The sequence below is a fragment of the Thalassophryne amazonica genome, chromosome 14 (genome assembly GCF_902500255.1).
Source record: "Thalassophryne amazonica chromosome 14, fThaAma1.1, whole genome shotgun sequence".
NCBI classification, from domain to species: domain Eukaryota; kingdom Metazoa; phylum Chordata; class Actinopteri; order Batrachoidiformes; family Batrachoididae; genus Thalassophryne; species Thalassophryne amazonica.
The window spans coordinates 94,384,455-94,404,575 of NC_047116.1; the positions used below are offsets into that span (position 1 = coordinate 94,384,455).

Genomic DNA, 20,121 nt, shown 5'->3' on the forward strand with positions numbered 1-20,121 from the left:
TACAGTTCGGTCACAGACGTTGACTCCAGTTTCCTCCCATTCGTTCCTCATTTGTTTTGTTGTGCATTTTTCGATTTTTGAGACATATTGCTTTAAGTTTTCTGTCTTGACGCTTTGATGTCTTCCTTGGTCTACCAGTATGTTTGCCTTTAACAACCTTCCCATGTTGTTTGTATTTGGTCCAGAGTTTAGACACAGCTGACTGTGAACAACCAACATCTTTTGCAACATTGCGTGATGATTTACCCTCTTTTAAGAGTTTGATAATCCTCTCCTTTGTTTCAATTGACATCTCTCATGTTGGAGCCATGATTCATGTCAGTCCACTTGGTGCAACAGCTCTCCAAGGTGTGATCACTCCATTTTAGATGCAGACTAACGAGCAGATCTGATATGATGCAGGTGTTAGTTTTGGGGATGAAAATTTACAGGGTGATTCCATAATTTTTTCCTCAGAATTGAGTGATTCCATATTTTTTTCCTCTGCTTGGTCTAAAAAAAGTAACCGTTACTGACTGCCACAATCTTTTTTCTTGATTTCTTATAGTGTTTCTTAAAGCCAGAAAGTTGCCATTTGAAATGACTTTAGTTTTGTGTCATGCCTGTGATCTGCTTTTTTTCTACAAAATTAAACATCTGAATGAACATCCTCCGAGGCTGGTGATTCCATAATTTTTGCCAGGGGTTGTAGACAGGTGTGTGTCTTTCCAAATGATGCCCAGTCAACTGAATTTACTCCAGGTGGACTCAATTAAGCTGCAGAAACATCTCAGAGATCAGTGGAAACAGGAGGCACCTGAGCTCAATTTTGAGTTTCATGCCAAAGGCTGTCAATACTTATGTACATGTGATTTCTTAGTTTTTCATTTTTAACAAATTTGCAAAAATAAAAAAAAAAAATTCATGTCATTATGTGGTATTTTGTGTAGAATTTTGAGGGGGGAAAAAAGAATTTCATCCATTTTGGAATAAGGCTGTAACATAGCAAAATGTGGAAAAAGTGAAGTGTTGTGAATACTTTCCGGAGGCACAATATGTCATATAATGTCTTCTGATCACAAACTGCTTGTGGCTTCCTTGAAGGTTCAGCTGAAGTCATGCCGATGGGTGTCTGCTCAGTGTCCATGACTACGATATATGCCTATTGGCCAGACATAAACGTCAAACTGGTTTGCAGGAGTTTGTACAAAATCTTAGTCATCTGGTAAGGTTGTCCCCTGATTGTCTCCTTTAGGAGGTCTTCCAGGGATGTCCAGCTGGGAGGAGGCCCCAAGGAAGACCCAGGACACACTGGAGGGATTATACCTCCTGGTTTGCATGGGAACACTTTTGGATCCAGCAGGAAGAGTTAGAGGACTTGACCGAGGGTCGTGAAGTGCCAGCTGAGTTGCTTCTGCCCTGCAACCTGGACCTGGAGCAGCAGCAGAAAATGAATGAAAAATATAACATTATAGGGTTTAAATATTCTGCATTTTTATGACCTACACATACACAGATGGTTATGGAATCATTCATGTTCTATGTAAATTGTAATTAAAAGTTTGGGTGAGACTCAAGATTTTCAGATTTCAAAGTGGACCGCAGCCTTCAAGTTAGGGAATACCTGAATTAAAAAAAAAAAAAGAAGGAAATGGAGGGAAAAGACGCTTTAAACAAGTCTTTTAAAAAGTTTATACGTTTAATACAGAATACAAGATTTGATTTTGCAAGGTTTTGTTGGCTCAGATCAGGTTAAGGTCTACAAGCTCCTAGTGAGCGCGTGTGTATGGTTTGTCATTAGAGCGCTTGTGATTGGAGGACCCCATGTCTAACCCGCCCATTATTTCACTCTGCTAATTTGTGATTGGACAGCCTTGACTCTGGTCATGTCTCCCCATCGAACGGCGCTGCAATGTCTGCCGGGAAATGTAGTATCAGGATTGCTGAAGAGCAGACCACATCGTTTTTTCGCAACACAACTCCACAAAAACAAAATACAGCCGAAATATACATTATCTGATTCAGCGGAGAAATTTTCTGCTCACCTCAGTTATGACTGCGAGAACGTGAGTACTGGTTTCTTGAACAATACATTAGCATTACGTTTGTACACATGTTAAATAAATAGACTTAACATGTTCGAATAATGATTTTTTTAAATATATATTTTGACGTCATAATGACGTCAAATAAATAAAAGTAAAATCACCCTACTTCATAGCTCTTTTTTGCATCGCCTTATATTTGAAAACAGCTTTCATTTAAAAAATATAATTACTGAAATGTTTTGTGAACTATTTGTGTTTTAAATTTCTAATATACTCAAGCATCATTTAAATAATTGTGAAATAACTGCTAAAAACTAAATCACTGTTTGAAGTGTAATTTAGAAAATCCCGGTAAAGGCAAAAAAAATGTCATGATATATATATATATATATATATATATATATATATATATATATATATATATATATATATGACATTTTTTATATATTTTTTTACATGTAAATTGTGAAATTGTGGCATTGCATTTAAAGAAAGTCAATTCATGAATATGGTAAAGATTTAACAGCGGCTGACCGTATTGGCAAAGGAAACAGAGTTAATGGACAGGTACGATTTCAAAGTGAGAAATGTTGCATTGGACGGTCATTCATAGAATGATTTTGGAAGTGAAGAAGCGGAAGAGAGTGTCGAACCAGGGACTGAGCAAAAATGAGCAAAAACATTGCTAAATTTATTTAACTTTTTTTTTTTTTTTTTTGCAATAGAGTTTATTTATACAGTGCTACAAACAAGCAAGGTTTAAAGCTTACATGCACCTCCATTCAAGCACCTGTTTGTGTATGCAAGCACAGCACAACAACAAAAACAGAGCTGAGACCCTTCAAAGGTTAAATGCGGTAAAATCTGTGCAGAGACACATCATTCTTCACCAAACATGGAGGAAATTCATCTATGTTTCAGTGGTGGGGTGCACACACACCACAATGGAGCACAGAGCAGGGAAGATGATTTTTTTATTCACAATTATAAGATCATTTTTATGGTTACAGAGCACTACAGATGCAATGTTTGCTCTGAGAGTACTGATGGAGAGTGTAGAGAAGGCCAGAAGGAGTTACATTGTGGATTTGTGGTTTCGAGAAAGTTTATGACAGGGTGCCTAGAGATGAGATTTGGTATTGCATGAGGAAGTCTGGAGTGGCAGAGAACTATATGAGGGTGGTGCAGAATATGTAGAAGGACAGTGTGACAGTAGTGAGATGTGCAGTGGGAATGCATTGAAACTGGAGGTGGAATTACATCAAGGATCAGCTCTGAATTGTTTCTTTGCAATGGTGATGGACAGGTTGACGGATAAGATCAGACAGGCGTCTGCATGGATTCTAATGTTTGCTGATGACATTGTGATCTGTAGTGAGAGAGAACAGGTTGAGACTAAGGTCATCTCACTGGGCGTGGCTGTTGGAGAGTAGTTGGAGACACGAATTAGCGACCAAACACACAAACAAGCGACAGTGTCACAGTTGGTCTCTCAGTGAAGTGGCCACGTGCAGCTGAAGATTCAGCTCTTATTATCCTCCTATTATCCATGTGAGTCGACTGTGGAATTTCCCCCACTGTTCCCAATAATGGCAAAATAAAATAAAATAAATAATAAAATAATAATAAATTTAAAAAATAAATAGTAATAAAGCCTACAGCACCTTTGTGTATTTACAGAATGATGTCCCTGCTGGATCTAGTGTCCTGTCTTCCATGTCCAGTATATAATCCATCCATTTTTTATACCCGCTTACTCCAATTAAGGGTTATGTTGGCTCTGAGATCTGTGAATAGTGATTGTTCATGTGCTGGAACAGCCTTTTCTCCATGACACAGCAATGTCCATCAGCGCTTCAGGGGTGTGCATCCTTTGATTTGATTTATTCTGCAGTAACATTGTAAGTCCCTTCGGCTGATACCTTGTTTTTTTTTTGCCGCTTGTGGTCTCCACAGCAGGTAAGAGGTGGATCTGCACCTTGAATTGGCACAAATATGTCCTCCATCCTCCTGTGTTTTGGCTCTGGTGGACGTTACATTTCCATGGCACAGCATTTAGTGGAAAGATTTTCTGGGTTTAAAGACACATATGTGCGCTGTTGGAGCTGGATATGAGCAGCGTCTCGTTTAATGAAAGCATGTCATCATATTTCTTCCCTGTTTGCGCGTCCTTCGCAATGAACACATCAAAGAACTCCCACTGCATGTTCTCAGAGAGTGAGAGGGGGAGGGAAGTACAGAGAAAGGCAGATAGCGGGGAGACAAAGAGTGAGTACATTCAGAGGTCGCACAACAGCAGCAATGGCTCTGGGAGCATTATGGGAGGAGCCTTGTCTCCTCACCAACTTTGAAAAACTCTAAAACCAGGCACAATGCTCGCGACGCCCTGTGATTGAAGCAAGGGAGGGGCACCACCCAGCAAATTCAAATGACTTCCCTCGCAATTGCTGTTCGCAGGCTGTTGCAGCCCAGTGAGATAGGACCCTAACCTGGAGACATGGAGATATGCTCTGGTGGGAAGGGGAATGAAAGTCAGTCAAAGCACCACAATACATGTACATGGATGAAGAACATGGCAGAATGCTGCAGTTGGAAGGAGAAGAGGTGGTGAAATTGAATTGGGTTCATAGTTGGGTCACCTGTCCATTATATGTAACACTATGTTTATTATAAAATATATGTATTTGGTTCTGCATCTGTTGTTGTTAGACGCATACATTGAAATCGTTACTGCTATATGTGTGGAGGTACCTGCGTAGGCGAGGTGGACCTTACCGGACAGAGCCAGCCACAGACCTGAGCCGATGGAGGCTGACTAATGCTGAGGGCAGACAGACGTGGCACTATGTGGACGATCAGGACACCCCGGACAGACAGCAGAACATGACAGAAGCTCTTTCACTTGGTTTGGACACGGTGAGCTCATCTATTGATGTTTATAGAACAGCAGGTATACTGTCTATGGTACCGCCGTCTTGGCCAAGATGGTAGTATTTACTTACATGTTCACTGTTCATTGTGTAGATGTCATAAAACAACAGCATGTCCTTGATACTGGACATTTTTTTACAACCCCAATTCCAGTGAAGTTGGGACGCTGTGTAAAATGTAAATAAAAACAGAATACAATGATTTGCAAATTCTCTTCAACCTATATTCAATTGAATACACCACAAAGACAAGATATTTACTGTTCAAACTGATAAACTTTATTGTTTTTGTGCAAATATTTGCTCATTTTGAAATGGATGCCTGCAACACGTTTCTAAAAAGCTGGGACAGTGGTATGTTTACCACTGTGTTACATCACCTTTCCTTCTAACAACACTCAATAAGCATTTGGAAACTGAGGACACTAATTGTTGAAGCTTTGTAGGTGGAATTCTTTCCCATTCTTGCTTGATGTACGACTTCAGTTGGGGTGAAAGATCAACACTGATGGGTTTTTTTTTTACACCAAAGGTTTGCACACGGGGTTCTGGTATTGCCCAGAAAGGTCAACTGTACCAAATCATTAATCATTGGGGTCAAGGTCATGTCTACTTGTGTGTTTGTTGACGTACTCCTGCCAGGTCCGTTTGCTGATTTCTACCAAACGTACCATGTCAGTGAAGGTTAGCTTTGAAATTACTATTAAAAAACAACTTTGGGAAAGATCAATGTCAGTAAATTTGATTTTCAACTGGATCAAATGACGCACAGTTATGTGGATTACAAATGTATCCTTGCAAGGTCAGCCAGAGGTCAATCATTGGGAAGGTCAAGGTCACTGGGGTCACACGTCAGACTCCTGTAGCCATTACTGTCTTTGTGCTCACAGGTACGATTAGTGATCTGTCTGTATGTGCTTCGTTAATAGAATATAATCAAATACAGCAGTTTACATGAAGAGACTGGTGAGTGGTGTTCATGTCTGTGCACGAATTCTGTCCACAGAGTAGGTTTGTGTCTGCATCCCCACCTGCTCACACGGCCGTGGAGGCCGCCCTGAAGGGTGCACACTTCTACAGTCACCTCCAGAGCGAAGACGGCCACTGGGCAGGAGACTATGGTGGACCTCTGTTCCTGCTGCCTGGTAAACCAAATCACAAAACACCTGTCCATCGCTAGTGGGTTTTTTGTGAAATAAAAGGCATCAATGGCCTTGATGGTTATCAGACCTGGGCTTTGTAAATGATGTGTTTGAGCTTCTTCCCACTTGCAAAGACATGCAGGTTGGGTGACTTGTAAAGTTTAAATCGTAGGTGTGAATGTGTTTGTCTGTCTACTGTCCAGAGTCGAACCCGCCTCATGTCCTGTGACTGCTGGGACAGGCTCCAGCTCCCCTGTCACCCTTAATTGGACCTATAGTGGGTATACAAAATGAAAGAATGAATGACTAAAGTGTGTTGCTGTTGAACCTCAGGGGCCCATCCATGGTTCTGACAGTGTGTAATGTTTTATAGCCTTTTAAATAAATGTTAGCAATAGGAAGCAAAGATGTTGATTTTGACTGTCTATGGATTTGTACATGTCCACAATATAAACTACAATAAGTTAACTGCTATGCACTAATTAGCCACTAGGTGGCAAAGCAGTGTTCTTGTTACTCTAAAGACCAACTAAGAACATGGGCTGTGTAATCAACATCCCTTTGGATTTTTGAGCCCATGACCTACATCTGGTCAAATGTTGGCTAATGAAAAGCCTGTGGGACCCCAAAGAACATACTTTTTTTTCACAAACATGAATTTTGAGCGATAGTAAGAACCACTGGCCCAAAATGTCGACATGCATCAAGTATATGTTATATAAAAAATAAAATTAAAAAAATCAAATAACAACAGAGAAAGTATGCAAGTGACTTTAAAAAAATACTTTTATCAGTATTTATGGACTTTATTATTAAATAAGCAAAAACATGGTGATCACTTCCTCCATTTAACAGTGCTGTCAGTGTTGTGAATATGAAAATAAATGGTAAATGGACTGCATTTATATAGCGCTTTTCCATCTGCATCAGACGCTCAAAGCACTTTACAATTATGCCTCACATTCACCCTGATGTCAGGGGGCTGCCATACAAGGTGCTCGCTACACACCGGGAGCAATAGGGGATTAAAGGCCTTGCCCAAGGGCCCTTAGTTATTTTCCAGTCAGGCGGGTATTGAACCCATGATCTTCTGGACTCAAGCCCAATTAAGGGTCACGGGGGGCTGGAGCGTATCCCAGCAGTCACAGGGTGTGAGGCAGGTTAGACTCTGGACAGGACGCCAGTCTGTCGCAGGGACACATATAGAGAAACAAACACATTCACACGTGCACTGACGGACAATTTAACGTTTCCAATCCACTTAAACCTGCGTGTCTTTGGATGTGGGAGGAAGCCGGAGCACCTGGAGGAAACCCACACAAACACAGGGAGAACATGCAAACTCCACACAGAAAAGCCACAGGTGGGAATCAATTCCATGACCTTCTTGCTGAGAGGCAACAGTGCTAACCACTAAGCCACTGTGCTGCTCAGAATTTTGTATCTTAAAAAAACAAAACAAATAAAAACAAAAAACAGTGCACACCATCACCCATAAATTGGGATTGACCCCATTATTGTAGAATTATTGTAAACTCTTCACCCCACCTGAATGTATATTTTAATGTTTAACATGTGGATCATTTTGGGATTTGTACAAAACTTTGCGTGTTCACTGACTACATGGGATATGTGTCACTAGTTCTATCAAGATCTGCATATTTATTTCTTTATGTTATTTTTGCAAGGTGATCAAAACAACAAAAAGTAAAATCATTTTTAAAAAGTGCCTCATCGTGTCCTGAACATTAAATGTTGAACTGATCAAGAATTTAGATGTTTATCAACACCCGCATGTAACGGGCTCTTTCTTCATAAAATTTTGTGGAGATCCGCAGAAAACGTTTATCCTGCAAACAGACAGATAAACAAACATGTAAAATATATTTAGAACATTGCAATAAATATTACATTTTCACATTTTTTTCTATTATCTCATGCAGCAAGAAAATCTTCCCTGTAAAAATTATCAGCGTGATTCTACTTACATTCTTAATTAACTTCATGATTGACTTAAGTTCAATTGGTGCCTTAAAAACGTGAGTAAACTCGGCTTCAAAATACGTTTTGTTTCAATGCAAAGGGTTAAGTTATAGATGATCATTATTATTTATAAGTTAACCATCTGTGTCTCCCAGGTTGATGGGTGGATGATCTCTTCAGTCCTAATTTGCACCTTTTTGTTCATTTGAAATGGCAGTAAGACATTTGAGATGTTTATGTGCCTTTACTGTGTGTGTTTTAAAGCACGGAGGCCGTGTGTGAACATGTGTTTGTGTGTGTAAATGTGTGTTTGTGTGTGTTATTCAGGTCTCCTGATCACGTGCCATGTGGCTGACATTTCTCTGCCCAGTGCCTGGAGGAAGGAGATGGTGAGGTACCTGCTCTCTGTGCAGCTGCCGGATGGAGGTTGGGGTCTGTGAGTCAACAGCTTAGATTTTGTTACAGTTTTTCATTTACTTAAATTTGGGGCTTACAGGATCATTCTTTATATATATATACAGTGAGGAAAATAAGTATTTGAACACCCTGCGGTTTTGCAAGTTCTCCCACTTAGAAATCATGGAGGGGTCTGAAATTTTCATCTTAGGTTCATGTCCACTGTGAGAGACATAATCTAAAAAAAAAAAAAAAAAAAAAATCCGGAAATCACAATGTATGATTTTTTAAGAATTTATTTGTATGTTACTGCTGCAAATAAGTATTTGATCCCCTACCAAGCAGCAAGAATTCTGTCTCTCACAGACCTGTTAATTTTTCTTTAAGAAGCCTTCTTATTCTGCACTCTTTGCCTGTATTAATTGCACCTGTTTGAACTTGTTACCTGTTTAAAAGACATCTGTTCACACACTCAATCAATCACACTCCAACCTGTCCACCAAAGAGCCCAAAGAGCTGTCTAAGGACACCAGGGACAAAACTGTAGACCTGCACAAGGCTGGGATGGACTACAGGACAACAGGCAAGCAGCTTGGTAGAAGACAACAACTGTTATGATTATTTATTAGAAAGTGGAAGAAACACAAGATGACTGTCAATCTCCCTCGGTCTGGGATTCCATGCAAGATCTCACTTTGTGGGGTTAGGATGATTCTGAGAAAGCTCAGAACTACACAGGAGGTCCTGGTCAATGACCTGAAGAGAGCTGGGACCACAGTCACAAAGATTACATTAGTAACACATGATGCTGTCATGGTTTAAAATCCTGCAGGGCAGCAAGGTCCCCCTGCTCAAGCCAGCACATGTCCAGGGCTGTTTGAAGTTCACCAGTGACCATCTGGATGATCCAGAGGAGGCATGGGAGAAGGTCATGTGGTCAGATGAGACCAGAATAGAGCTTTTTGGAATCAACTCCACTTACCATGTTTAGAGGATGAGAACAACCCCAAGAAAACCATCCCAACCGTGAAGCATGGGGGTGGAAACATCATACTCTGGGGGTGCTCTTCTGCAAAGGGGACAGGACGACTGCACCGTATTGAAGGGAGGATGGATGGGGTCATGTATTGTGAGATTTTGGCAAACAACCTCCTTTCCTCAGTAAGAGCATTGAAGATGGGTCATGGCTGGGTCTTCCAGCATGACAATGACCCCAAACACACAGCCAGGGCAACTAAGGAGGGGCTCCGTAAGAAGCATTTCAAGGTCCTGGAGTGGCCTGGCCAATCTCCAGACCTGAACTCAATAGAAAATCTTTGGAGGGAGCTGAAACTCCAAACCTGAAAGATCTAGAGAAGATCTGTATGGAGGAATGGACCAAAATCCCTGCTGCAGTGTGTGACAACTTGGTCAAGAACTACAGGAAATGGTTGACCTCTGCAATTGCAAACAAAGGCTACTGTACCAAATATTAACATTGATTTTCACAGGTGTTCAAATACTTATTTTCCTCACTGTATATGTATCTTCACATTGCTACAAGCTAACCAAAAGAAAAGGCTTAAAACCAACATGTTTTGTGAGGGTTTGTGTTGTTTTTCTGCAGACACGTTGAGGATAAGTCTACAGTCTTCGGCACAGCTCTGTGTTACACCTCATTAAGGATCCTGGGAGTCCAGCCGGATGATCCTGACATGGTCCGAGCCAGAAACAACCTACACAAGAAAGGTGGGCAGAAATAAGTTGAAATACCATTAAACACAGTGTCAGTTTTGATTTTCTTTACTAATTGACAAGGGCCAAGGTTCTGTAGTCATCTCCATGTGTCTGTGCTCACACAATAACCCCAAAAATAAAAGATGGATTTCGAAAAATGTTTGTGGAGAGTCAGGTTCCGGATCACTTTTTTTCTTTCTTTTTTCTCTTTCAACATATCAAGAATTGTCCTTGTGACATCACAAAGATCTATACATCTGCTTCACAGTGATCTACAGTATCCAGAAATCTTAAAAACTCTCGTTGTTGCCATGGAAATCCCTCTGTAATGAGGAAGATCATCTGTTGATCGACTCCTGGATGGACTGGTGGATGTGGAGATGACCGAATAGACCCAGTCCTGATGCGTACTGTTTCTGACAGACGCTGCCTGTGGTTGATGTGGGAAGCTTCTGCCGGTCAGGATCTTGCTCACTCTCCTTCCTCTTTCTCCTCTTCTCCTCTGTGTAATTCCTCCACATTTTTTTTTTTTTTTTTTGAAGACTTCCAGGGAATATTTCTTCTTTCACTGTGCCATACACGGGGTCCAGGGTCTTGAAGTGGTACCTATGAGCTGCCTCGGTCCCTCACGTGTTCTTCCCAGGTCTTCCAGTCAGTGGAACTGTTCTTGAGGTTGTGCTTCAGGAGGTCCTTGTTGCATTTCTTCTGCCCTCTTCTGGATCGTTTTCCTTCACTCAGCTGAGAGTAGAGGATCTGCTTAGGAAGTTGGCCATCATCCATCTTAAAGACATGACTCGTCCACGGAAGCTGGTTCTTGGTGATGACACACTCAATGCTCTGGAGCTTAGCTTCAGCCAGGACACTGATGTTGGTACAGTAGTCTTCCTGGTAGAACGTTGGATACTTCTCAGGCAGCGTTGGTGGAGTCGCTCGAGGGTCTTCAGCTGCCGGCTGTCGGTTGTCCAGGCATTAGTTGATGGCAGAAAATAATGGTTGGCCAGAGGAGCAAGGCAGCTTCTGACTGCACCTTCTAGTTTTCTCCACTGTCAGTCAGAAAATATTATTATTCATGATTTCTGTTTTTATTGATTTATGTGGTTGTTATACAACAATATGTCCCCTGAGGATTATAGAGATATTATTGATCCTCAGAGTTTTTCTAAGTAATGCTTCCTTCCTCTAAATGTAGTGAGAAATGTCTCCTCTTCCTTCTCACACATAAATTTTACTGTACGTTTATTGTTGTGTGCTTTGACCCTCAAAGTCATTTGGTTTGTTTCATGTCACTAATTCAGTGCTAAAGCTGTGACTAACTATTTGTTGTATTCTGCAGGGGGCGCTGTGGGGATTCCATCGTGGGGTAAATTCTGGTTGTCCATCCTGAATGTTTACAGCTGGGAGGGATTGAACACTCTGCTCCCGGAGATGTGGTACGTGGGGTCGGTCTGTGTGCCGTCCTGACAAAACCTCAGCCTCTCAGCTCCACTCGTCAAAGACACACAGCTCAAGAAACACAAAATGGTTCACAGCTTTGTGGAATTTACTTTGGTTTTGTTGGAAAGTCTCTCAAAAAGTTCTATAGGTGGCGCTGTTCAGGTTATCATTCAAAGTTAGTCATTATTATTCATCATCATGAATGAATCTCTCATTTATTTATTTCATTAACTGACTCAATGGGCGGCACAGTGGTTTAGTGGTTTGCACTGCTGCCTCACAGCAAGAAGGTCATGGGTTCGATTCCCACCTGAGATAGAGAAGAAAAAAGCTTCTCACATGGCTTTTAAAATTTTTTTGAGCTATCATTTTTTAAAAGAATTAAACTATTAATTTAGAATCATAATTGTGAACATTCAAATCAAAATGTGTTGACTGACTCATTTAACAGTTGTTTTACATAATTCTAAACAAACTGCTGTTGCTGCAGCTGGAAATAGAAACTGTATCATTCATGATTTTTAGTGAAAAATATCTCAGATATTAAACGCTTTAGTGGGAAGAGGAATTGTTGCCTGATGCTTGTTGATTTTTAACAGAATATCATACCAGAGAACGAATTATTTATTACTTTTTTAAAAGGTGGTTTTATCATCATTCAACAAAGAACAGAAATATATTTGACAAAGTGAACGTTTGTTTTAAATAAAAACCTCCTGATGATGTTAATGATGTTTCTCGTGGTTCCAGGTTGCTCCCTCGTTGGATGCCGGTGCACCCGTCCACGCTGTGGTGTCACTGTCGTCAGGTCTACCTGCCCATGAGCTACTGTTACGCCGTGAGGCTGACTGCCGAGGAAGACCCGCTGGTCCTCAGCCTCAGACAGGTGCTTTGAGCCACAAGGGGGCAGTGTATTCACACACACACATATATCTTCCACTGCTTATCAAACATCCATTGCTGGAGGCTGGAACCTATCTCAGCAGTCACAGGGCGCGAGGCGGGTTCACCCTGGACAGGAGGCCAGTCTGTCACAGGAACACATATAAACAAACACATTCACACTTACAGACAGTTTAAAGTTTCCAGTTCACCTAAACTTTGTGTCTTTGGCTGTGGGAGGAAGCCGGAGCACCCGGAGGAAACCCACACAAACATGGGGAGAACACGCAAACTCCACACAGAAAGGCCACAGGTGGGAATCGATCCCATGACCTTCTCGCGGCAAGGCAACACAGGCCAACATAGAGTTGCGTAATGCAGCGTACCAACTACGCCGAGCTTATGCAGCCCTACGTGGCAATACGCTGAGGGATCCAAAGGGGTCCACGAAATGGACAAAAGATGCTACTTTTTTCACACGCTTTGAGCACTGCGGCTTTTACAGTGATGCGGCTAATTTATGGATTTTTTACAGGCTTTTTCATAAGTCGAAATACGTCAATTGATGCTGTCAGTTGATTTCCTGAAAGCTGCGCTCCTCATGCGGTGTTAACTCACACACAGTGTAAATATAAGGTCTTACCTGCTCATTTTAGTGAAGAAAAGTTCCCCCCTGGCACTTTGTGCTGGAGTGGCTCCATCAGATCAGTTAGCGGAGCAGAGCCTTCTCCCCCCCACCCTTCCAAACTGGTCTGGGTGCGGCAAAGCGAAAAAGTCACAGTGCCTCATTAACGTCTCATTTACCACAGCCTCCATCTGCTCCTTGCTGCACGTGATGAAAGTTAGAAAAAGAAAAAGTTAAAATTACTCAGGTCTCTGTGTGGAGCAGAGACACCGTGCGTGTGTGCTGGATGACGTGCATGTCAATATTTACGTGTAACACTTCAGGGGAAAAAAGCATTTACGGTAGGTATTTAATTTAAAGTTTAAAAATCTTTCTATCTTTCTTTTTAAATATCTCATGTTACAACGTGGAGACCTGCGGCTTATAAACAAGTGTGGCCTATTTAAATACAATTTTTTTTTTCTTTTTAAAATTGGTGGGTGCGCTAATATTCAGGTGCGCTCTGTAATCCGGAAATTACGGTGCATACCTGCATTGCTAGATTTTATTCATCCCGCTGGACTCTGCTGAACTTTGCTGGCAGTGAAGCTTCAAAACCACAGAAGAAGAAGAGGCGGGCCAAGCTCCCCCTGCGCCCAACACAGGCAGCCATTCCTACGTAATAGATAAAACAACACAATGCAACGCTACACAGGCCCAAGACTGCTGCAGTGTATTCAAACACACCAGCTTCCTTTGTGTTTTATTATTCAGATTTCAATTCTTTAGCTCTGCTAACTGTCAGGGTTGGAGGTTACATCCTGACCTCTGTCTGTTTGCACATTTGTCTTTGTACACAATCGCTCAAAAAGCAGCAGATGAATTTCACCAACATCTTATGATGGTCAGTGGGTTTGTGAAAAGCTGGTTTATTTTTTTAGCCACAGGGCTAGATATGATTTAATTTTTTTTCTTTTATCTCTTTTCCCTTTTATCTGTTTCCTGGTATGGATGGATATGGATGGATAGCTTTTATTATCATTGTCATTACAACAACGAGATTGCCACACTCACATTCCACAGACAGACAGCAATTAATCCACAATTATTACTTGTTTACCATAATAATGGCACACATCAGAATTAAGACAACACATATACTTTTGACATTGTTTATGTGCACTAAACTTGAAACAGTCCGTTTTCCAAATTGAGGCAATGTGAGTGTGTTGGTAGCCGCTGCAACTGGAGTCGCACCACTTGCCAGCTTGGGAAGAATGGGGGCCTGCCACGGAGGGGGCAGGAAGGAGGTAAAAGGAGAAGCTGGAGCATGTTTCAGTCCATGTGTAAGTCAGTTATTGTCTTTGTGGGTTGAGATAAGAATGGAGCTGAATAATCTCACCAAGGCCTGAATAAATTCCTCTGGAGGTAAACAGTGGGCAATTTGTCCTTGAGGCTAGATAAGCCTGGAGTGTTGTAGCTGAGCAGTGAAAAACACTTTTAACAGTTCCACTTGAACAACCAAATCCCAATTATGAATTAAGAATACTCCCAATTATGAATTAAGAATATTAATTTGAAGAAGTGACATTTTTACATTGTACAGACTGTCTCACAAAGATGTAAAGAGCCCAGTTTAAGTTTCTGTCAGCTGTCCCACATATCTCTGTGACGTTCTGAGTTCTTATTCACATTGTGTATTTTAATTCATTAATCTAAAGTAAGAGAACATAATGTGAAACCACAGTTACCCACAGAAATTAAACTTTGCTGCCCGTGTTTCACCACAGTTACTCGTCATCACACTACAAACGCGTCCTGCGGTCCTGATGTGTGCTGTTTTTTTATTAGGAGGATAAGTTCTTTTTTTTGTCTGTAAAAAACCTCTCTCCATCTGTACAGATTAAAGGCTGCAACTCTGTGAATTTATCATGACCCAATCGAATTTCAGCACTTTATTTTTTTTTTTAAAACACGGACTGATAATTCATATCACTGTATCCAAAGATGGAATTTCTTTATCTGCATTTCAAACAACTCACTTTTAAAGCACATTCACTGCAACAGAAAAAACACAGTATGAGTTTGGTTGTCCAGGCTGCGACCTCATCACTCCCCACAGGTGCATTTCCTCAGTTGGACCCCACAGGTGGGTGCTGGGGTGGAGGCGGGGCTCGGCAGCAAAATTTGTCAGGCACAGTGGGAGCTGGGAAAGTTACGTGGTAAACAGCCCGCCCAATTTGGAGGGAGTGTTTTCATGCAGACCGTGTGTTTCAGTAGGAAATATGTGATAATTATGTGATGTGGGAGGTTTCAGTACATTCAGACCAGCTCGTGTTGTCCACTGAAAGTAAATCAAAGCCTCACCTCATATGACGAAAATACAAACCATGCAGAGGGAGCATCCGATGTTTATAACCCCACAGTAATTATTATTTTCCACAGCGTCACAGCTTGTTCATGTTTGGTGTTGTATTTATGTATTTATTTTTGATAGATTTAGCTCCAAATAGGAAACATATCTCTCCAATTTACTATAGTAATGTAAATCTGTAACAATGAAAATGTCACAAGATAGATTAAAAAAAAAACTTCCCTAATATGCCTGGATCTCTATTAATGTGTAACCACATGAAACAGAAGTCTTTATCTTCTGCAGGAGCTTTATGTCCAGGACTTTGCCACCATTGACTGGCCTGCACAGAGGAACCATGTGGCAGCAGGCGACCTGTACACACCTCACAGCGCGCTGCTCTCCGTCGCCTACAGTAAGACATTCCTGTGTACGCTGAAGTCCACTAAGTTATGAAATATTTAATATATATGTAACAACATTATATTTTGCCCCTGAAGTTACTGACTCCAAATTCTTGTTTTGCACAATGTAGACCAGCAGACAAACTCAGGCACCTTAGTGTTTCTCCTGGGAAGTGTTAAGGCAACATCAAACTGTATTTCCTGTTGGAGTTTCCTTAAAATGGTCCTGTTGTCCTGCAGTGGTGTTAAATCTGTATGAAGCTCACCATGTTACCGCTCTGAGATGCAGAGCGGTCAGAGAGCTGTACGAGCACATCCAAGCTGATGACCGCTTCACCAAATGTATCAGCATTGGACCGGTAAGAGCTACAGCCGCGGACACCCTGAGACATTCTTGCAGCTTTTACATGGTGGCTCAGTTCAATTAATTTATTTACAGACCAATGAATCGAAACATTATTTCAAAGCATTGTACATCAGTAAAAGGGTGTCAGACCTGTCCCCCCGGAAAAGGGTTTGCAGGAACTAGTCCTGGCCGTGGCCACGGCCTTCCAACAGGGTCCTCCGTCACGGGCCGACCACCGTTCTGGTCTATTGGCATCCGGCTTTCGAAGGACCAAGATGTCAGAGTTGTGATCTGTAAAAAAGCAACTCAGTTAACTAACACAAAGAATGATCACGCTAGAGACTGAATTTCATTTCCTGATCAGGGAGTGCCAACATGACCCCTCGTCACTGTCCGTCAGTCAGCTCTGAAGGGTCCGCCCACTCTGCTCCTGGATTTATTCTGAAGCAAGTTGCACAGAGACATATTACAATACAATAATCAAAGGTACAGCTGTGTTTCTTCAGTCAGTTGATATTTGTATTGCTTTGCACCTAGAAGGCGCCTTGTGGTCTCCTCAGACAGATTGTAATTGTTCTTCAAATTGAAACATTACAGTGCCAGCCTTGAACTAGTGTGCAGGCTGTTGCTTTGTGCCATGCGGCTCCGCCGCGACGCGCGGAATTCCTCCGCTCCTCTTTCCATGACAAAAACTCCTGTAACAGTGGAATGTGCCATTCATTTGTAAACTGGACGCTGTGTTTTATCCGGGACGTCCTCTGACTAGCACAGAAATTGCGGAAGACGTGGACATCAGCACTTTTTCGACACATTGAGACAGACATGCAGAGGAATTCTGCGCGTCGCGGTGGAGCCGCATGGCACAAAGCAACGCCGTGATGAAGCCTCACAGGACATGTTGGGGCATGTCCAGCTCATGCACAATTTCTTGGATAGTCACACGACTAAAAAGCCACCGACAGCCATCTGAAATCCATCTCAAAGCCGTCCTGTGAGACCAACACAGAGGTGGTTTTGTGCCGCGCCATGAGCGGCACGGTGGCGCATCCGTCCGCTTCTTTTTCCATGAAAAAAACTCCTGTAACAGTGGAATGTGCCGAAAAAGTGCTGATGTCCACACCTTCTGCCTTTTTTGTGGAAGTCAGACGACGTCCCGGATCAAAAAAGCCTTCACGTTGGAAATGATCTGGTTATTTCAGCGGGGTGTCAGCCTGTCGATCGACGCTCAGAGCGCGCCGCACTCTCAGACGCTGTGGGCGGTCTTTAAACCGGCTGGATCACTCCTTAATCTGTTTAATCCCCATAAAATGGTCCCTGAAAGCCATCTGAATTTTCTGAATGGTGTCCACTTGGAGGTCTCTCACAGTTTCTGGAAAAAAATTGATGCAGCAAAGCTCCAAATCGTTCAGACATTTATTCGCAATAAAAATCGGACGAGAGGGGTGGACCACTGCTCACACAAAGCCTGCTCACAGGCGAATGACGCAACCTACAGGCGTGAAAAAACTCACGCATGCGCACGAAGGTTCAAGCTTGGCTGATGCAATCACACATGATTCAAATCCATATGGTTTTTGAAAAAAATAAAAAGGTCCGATACTTTTCTAACAGACCTCATACAACATGCATAACTTTGGTGCCAACACATAACCCTGAGGAACTCCACAAACAATGTTCAGATATGAAAAACAGCAGTCCGCAAGTTTAACAAACTGTTTCCGGTTTTGTAAATAGCTTTTAAAACAATTCAAAGCCACTTCTCTGATCCCATAAAGCTCCATCTTTTGAAATAATATGTTGTGATTGATTGTGTCAAAAGCCTTTTTTTTTTTTTTTTCATTATGTCAACAAATAATCCTATCACTATTTTCCTTTGGTCCACATGTTTATTAATCTCTTCTATTGCATCTAAACCCATATTGACTATCATTAAGCAAGTTGTGTTGTTCAATAAATTTATCCAATCTGTTATTGTAAAGTTTTTCCAATATCTTTGAAAATTGTGACACTAGAAAGACACGGCTGTGGTTAGTAAAAAGATGCTTGTCACAGATTTGAATAAAGGTATCACTTTCTTCTGGTCTGAATTGTAACATGGTTCATATATTTTTTTTTATACCACCACACAGTAAATGCCACAATCACAGCAATAATTGTCAAAAATCATCATCAGGGTGCAAAGTTTGCATCCTGCTCTGGCAGCAAAGCTCTCCATAGCTAAAACAGTGTTTTGAACAACCTGTTGATATTTCTCTCCTTCTGTCCCTGTGTAGTTTTTTTTTTTTTCTTTCAAGGGACAGAGAGAAACTACAGTTCTGATCTTAAAGATGTGTTCTTTCTTTGGTGATAGTTGAAAAGGTGCAGTTTGTCTGGGCTTAGGGGCTGAAGGGGACAGTTCAGTCTCAGTTCAGTTCAGCAAGGGACCGAGGGAATCTGGAACTCTTTTTATGTTATTTCCCTTCAGCTGTAGTGCATAAATCTGTACTATCATCAGTATGTGTAAGGCATGCTGCAAGTGGAATTAAAATAATGTGTCATGTACTCTGTCCTGTGCCCTGTTCTTGACGTTTTCTTCAAACACAGGTGCACAGGAATAGAACAGGATTCTCTTGTCTCCCGTTCTCAAAGATGCAGTTTCGTCTGCTTCTGTCTCCTGGTCTGGTCATGTCAGTGCTGTATTTCAAGCTTGTAGTACATCTGCTTCTGATCCTGGTTCAAGTTGACAGGCCTCTCCTTGGTCACAGCTGGTTACTCATCTGTTTCAGGACCCTGGTATCTGCTTCAACCTCTGGTCTTTGTCTTTGTTCACTCCTGGTCACTCTCTGTCTCTGTTATGATGCGCTTCCAGCCGTTGCTGGGCCTATAGGCCATCAGCCGACACTGTTACATGTCGCTCCCCTTGTCTTGTTCGGGATCTTTCAGGTATCTTTGTGTATCTTTCCTGTTTCTTCCATGCATTTTCCTGAGCTTACTTTTAATTGTCCCATTTGTTCTTTCCACTAAACCTGCACTTTAAGGATGATAAGCACAATGTGTTTTTGCATTTATTTTCAAATGTTCTGTCAAATGTTGGATGATTTTATTTACAAAATGTGTACCATTATCACTGTACATTGTTTCAGGTAGTCCATGTCTCAGAATTATGTCTCTACAAAGTATCTTTGCAACTGTCAGAGTATCTGCACGTCCAACAGGGAACACCTCCACTCATTTGCTATATGCATCAATCAATACTAGGCAATATTTTTTTCCCTTCACATTGTTTCAACCACCGGGTTCGGGGATTGCCGCCACGACAGGCACCAGAGACCTTGCAACCACAGCTACGAGTGGCCGCATCGACAATGGAGGTGGAGAACATGGTCCACTTGGACTCCATGTCTCCAACCTCCCCGGGATCTGGGAGAAGCTCTCCCGGAGGTGGGAGTTGAAGACCTCCCTGGCAGAGGGTTCCGCCAGTCGTTCCCAGCAGACCCTCATGATACGTTTGGGCCTGCCAGGTCTGACCGGCTTCCTCCCCTCCCAGCGGATCCAACTCACCACCAGGTGGTGATCAGTCGACAGCTCTGCCCCTCTCTTCACTCGAGTGTCTGAGACACGTGGCCAAAGGTCAGATGATACAACTACAAAGTCGATCATCGACCTCCAGCTCAGGGTGTCCTGGTGCCACGTGCACTTATGGACACCCTTGTGCTCGAACATGGTGTTCGTGATGGACAAACTGTGACTAGCACAGAAGTCCAACACCTGAACACCACTCGGGTTCAGATCGGGGAGGCCGTGCTGATCGGCATCCCTTACTTTCGGTGTGAACCCGGTGGTGGACACAGGAAGTAAGGGATGCCGTCAAGCTGAAGAAGGAGTCCTACTTATCTTTGTTGGTAGGTGGGACCCCAGAGGCAGC

The 20,121-nt window shown here is 42.1% G+C and overlaps 1 protein-coding gene across 2 annotated transcripts in view; it reads left to right on the forward strand.

Moving 5' to 3' along the window:
* Positions 1 to 1,929: 1,929 nt before the first annotated feature.
* lss (lanosterol synthase (2,3-oxidosqualene-lanosterol cyclase)) overlaps positions 1,930 to 20,121 on the forward strand; it is a 42,458-nt gene continuing 24,266 nt past the window's right edge. The window contains exons 1-9 of one of the 2 annotated variants that reach the window (XM_034186864.1): positions 1,930 to 2,045; positions 4,775 to 4,943; positions 5,964 to 6,102; positions 8,410 to 8,518; positions 10,085 to 10,206; positions 11,528 to 11,624; positions 12,379 to 12,514; positions 15,774 to 15,882; positions 16,112 to 16,230. In XM_034186864.1, the coding sequence (XP_034042755.1) occupies positions 2,032 to 2,045; positions 4,775 to 4,943; positions 5,964 to 6,102; positions 8,410 to 8,518; positions 10,085 to 10,206; positions 11,528 to 11,624; positions 12,379 to 12,514; positions 15,774 to 15,882; positions 16,112 to 16,230 (1,014 nt within the window). In that variant the 5' untranslated portion in view covers positions 1,930 to 2,031. The remainder of the gene's footprint in view (positions 2,046 to 4,774; positions 4,944 to 5,963; positions 6,103 to 8,409; positions 8,519 to 10,084; positions 10,207 to 11,527; positions 11,625 to 12,378; positions 12,515 to 15,773; positions 15,883 to 16,111; positions 16,231 to 20,121) is intronic. The other variant, XM_034186865.1, reaches the window with a different exon arrangement.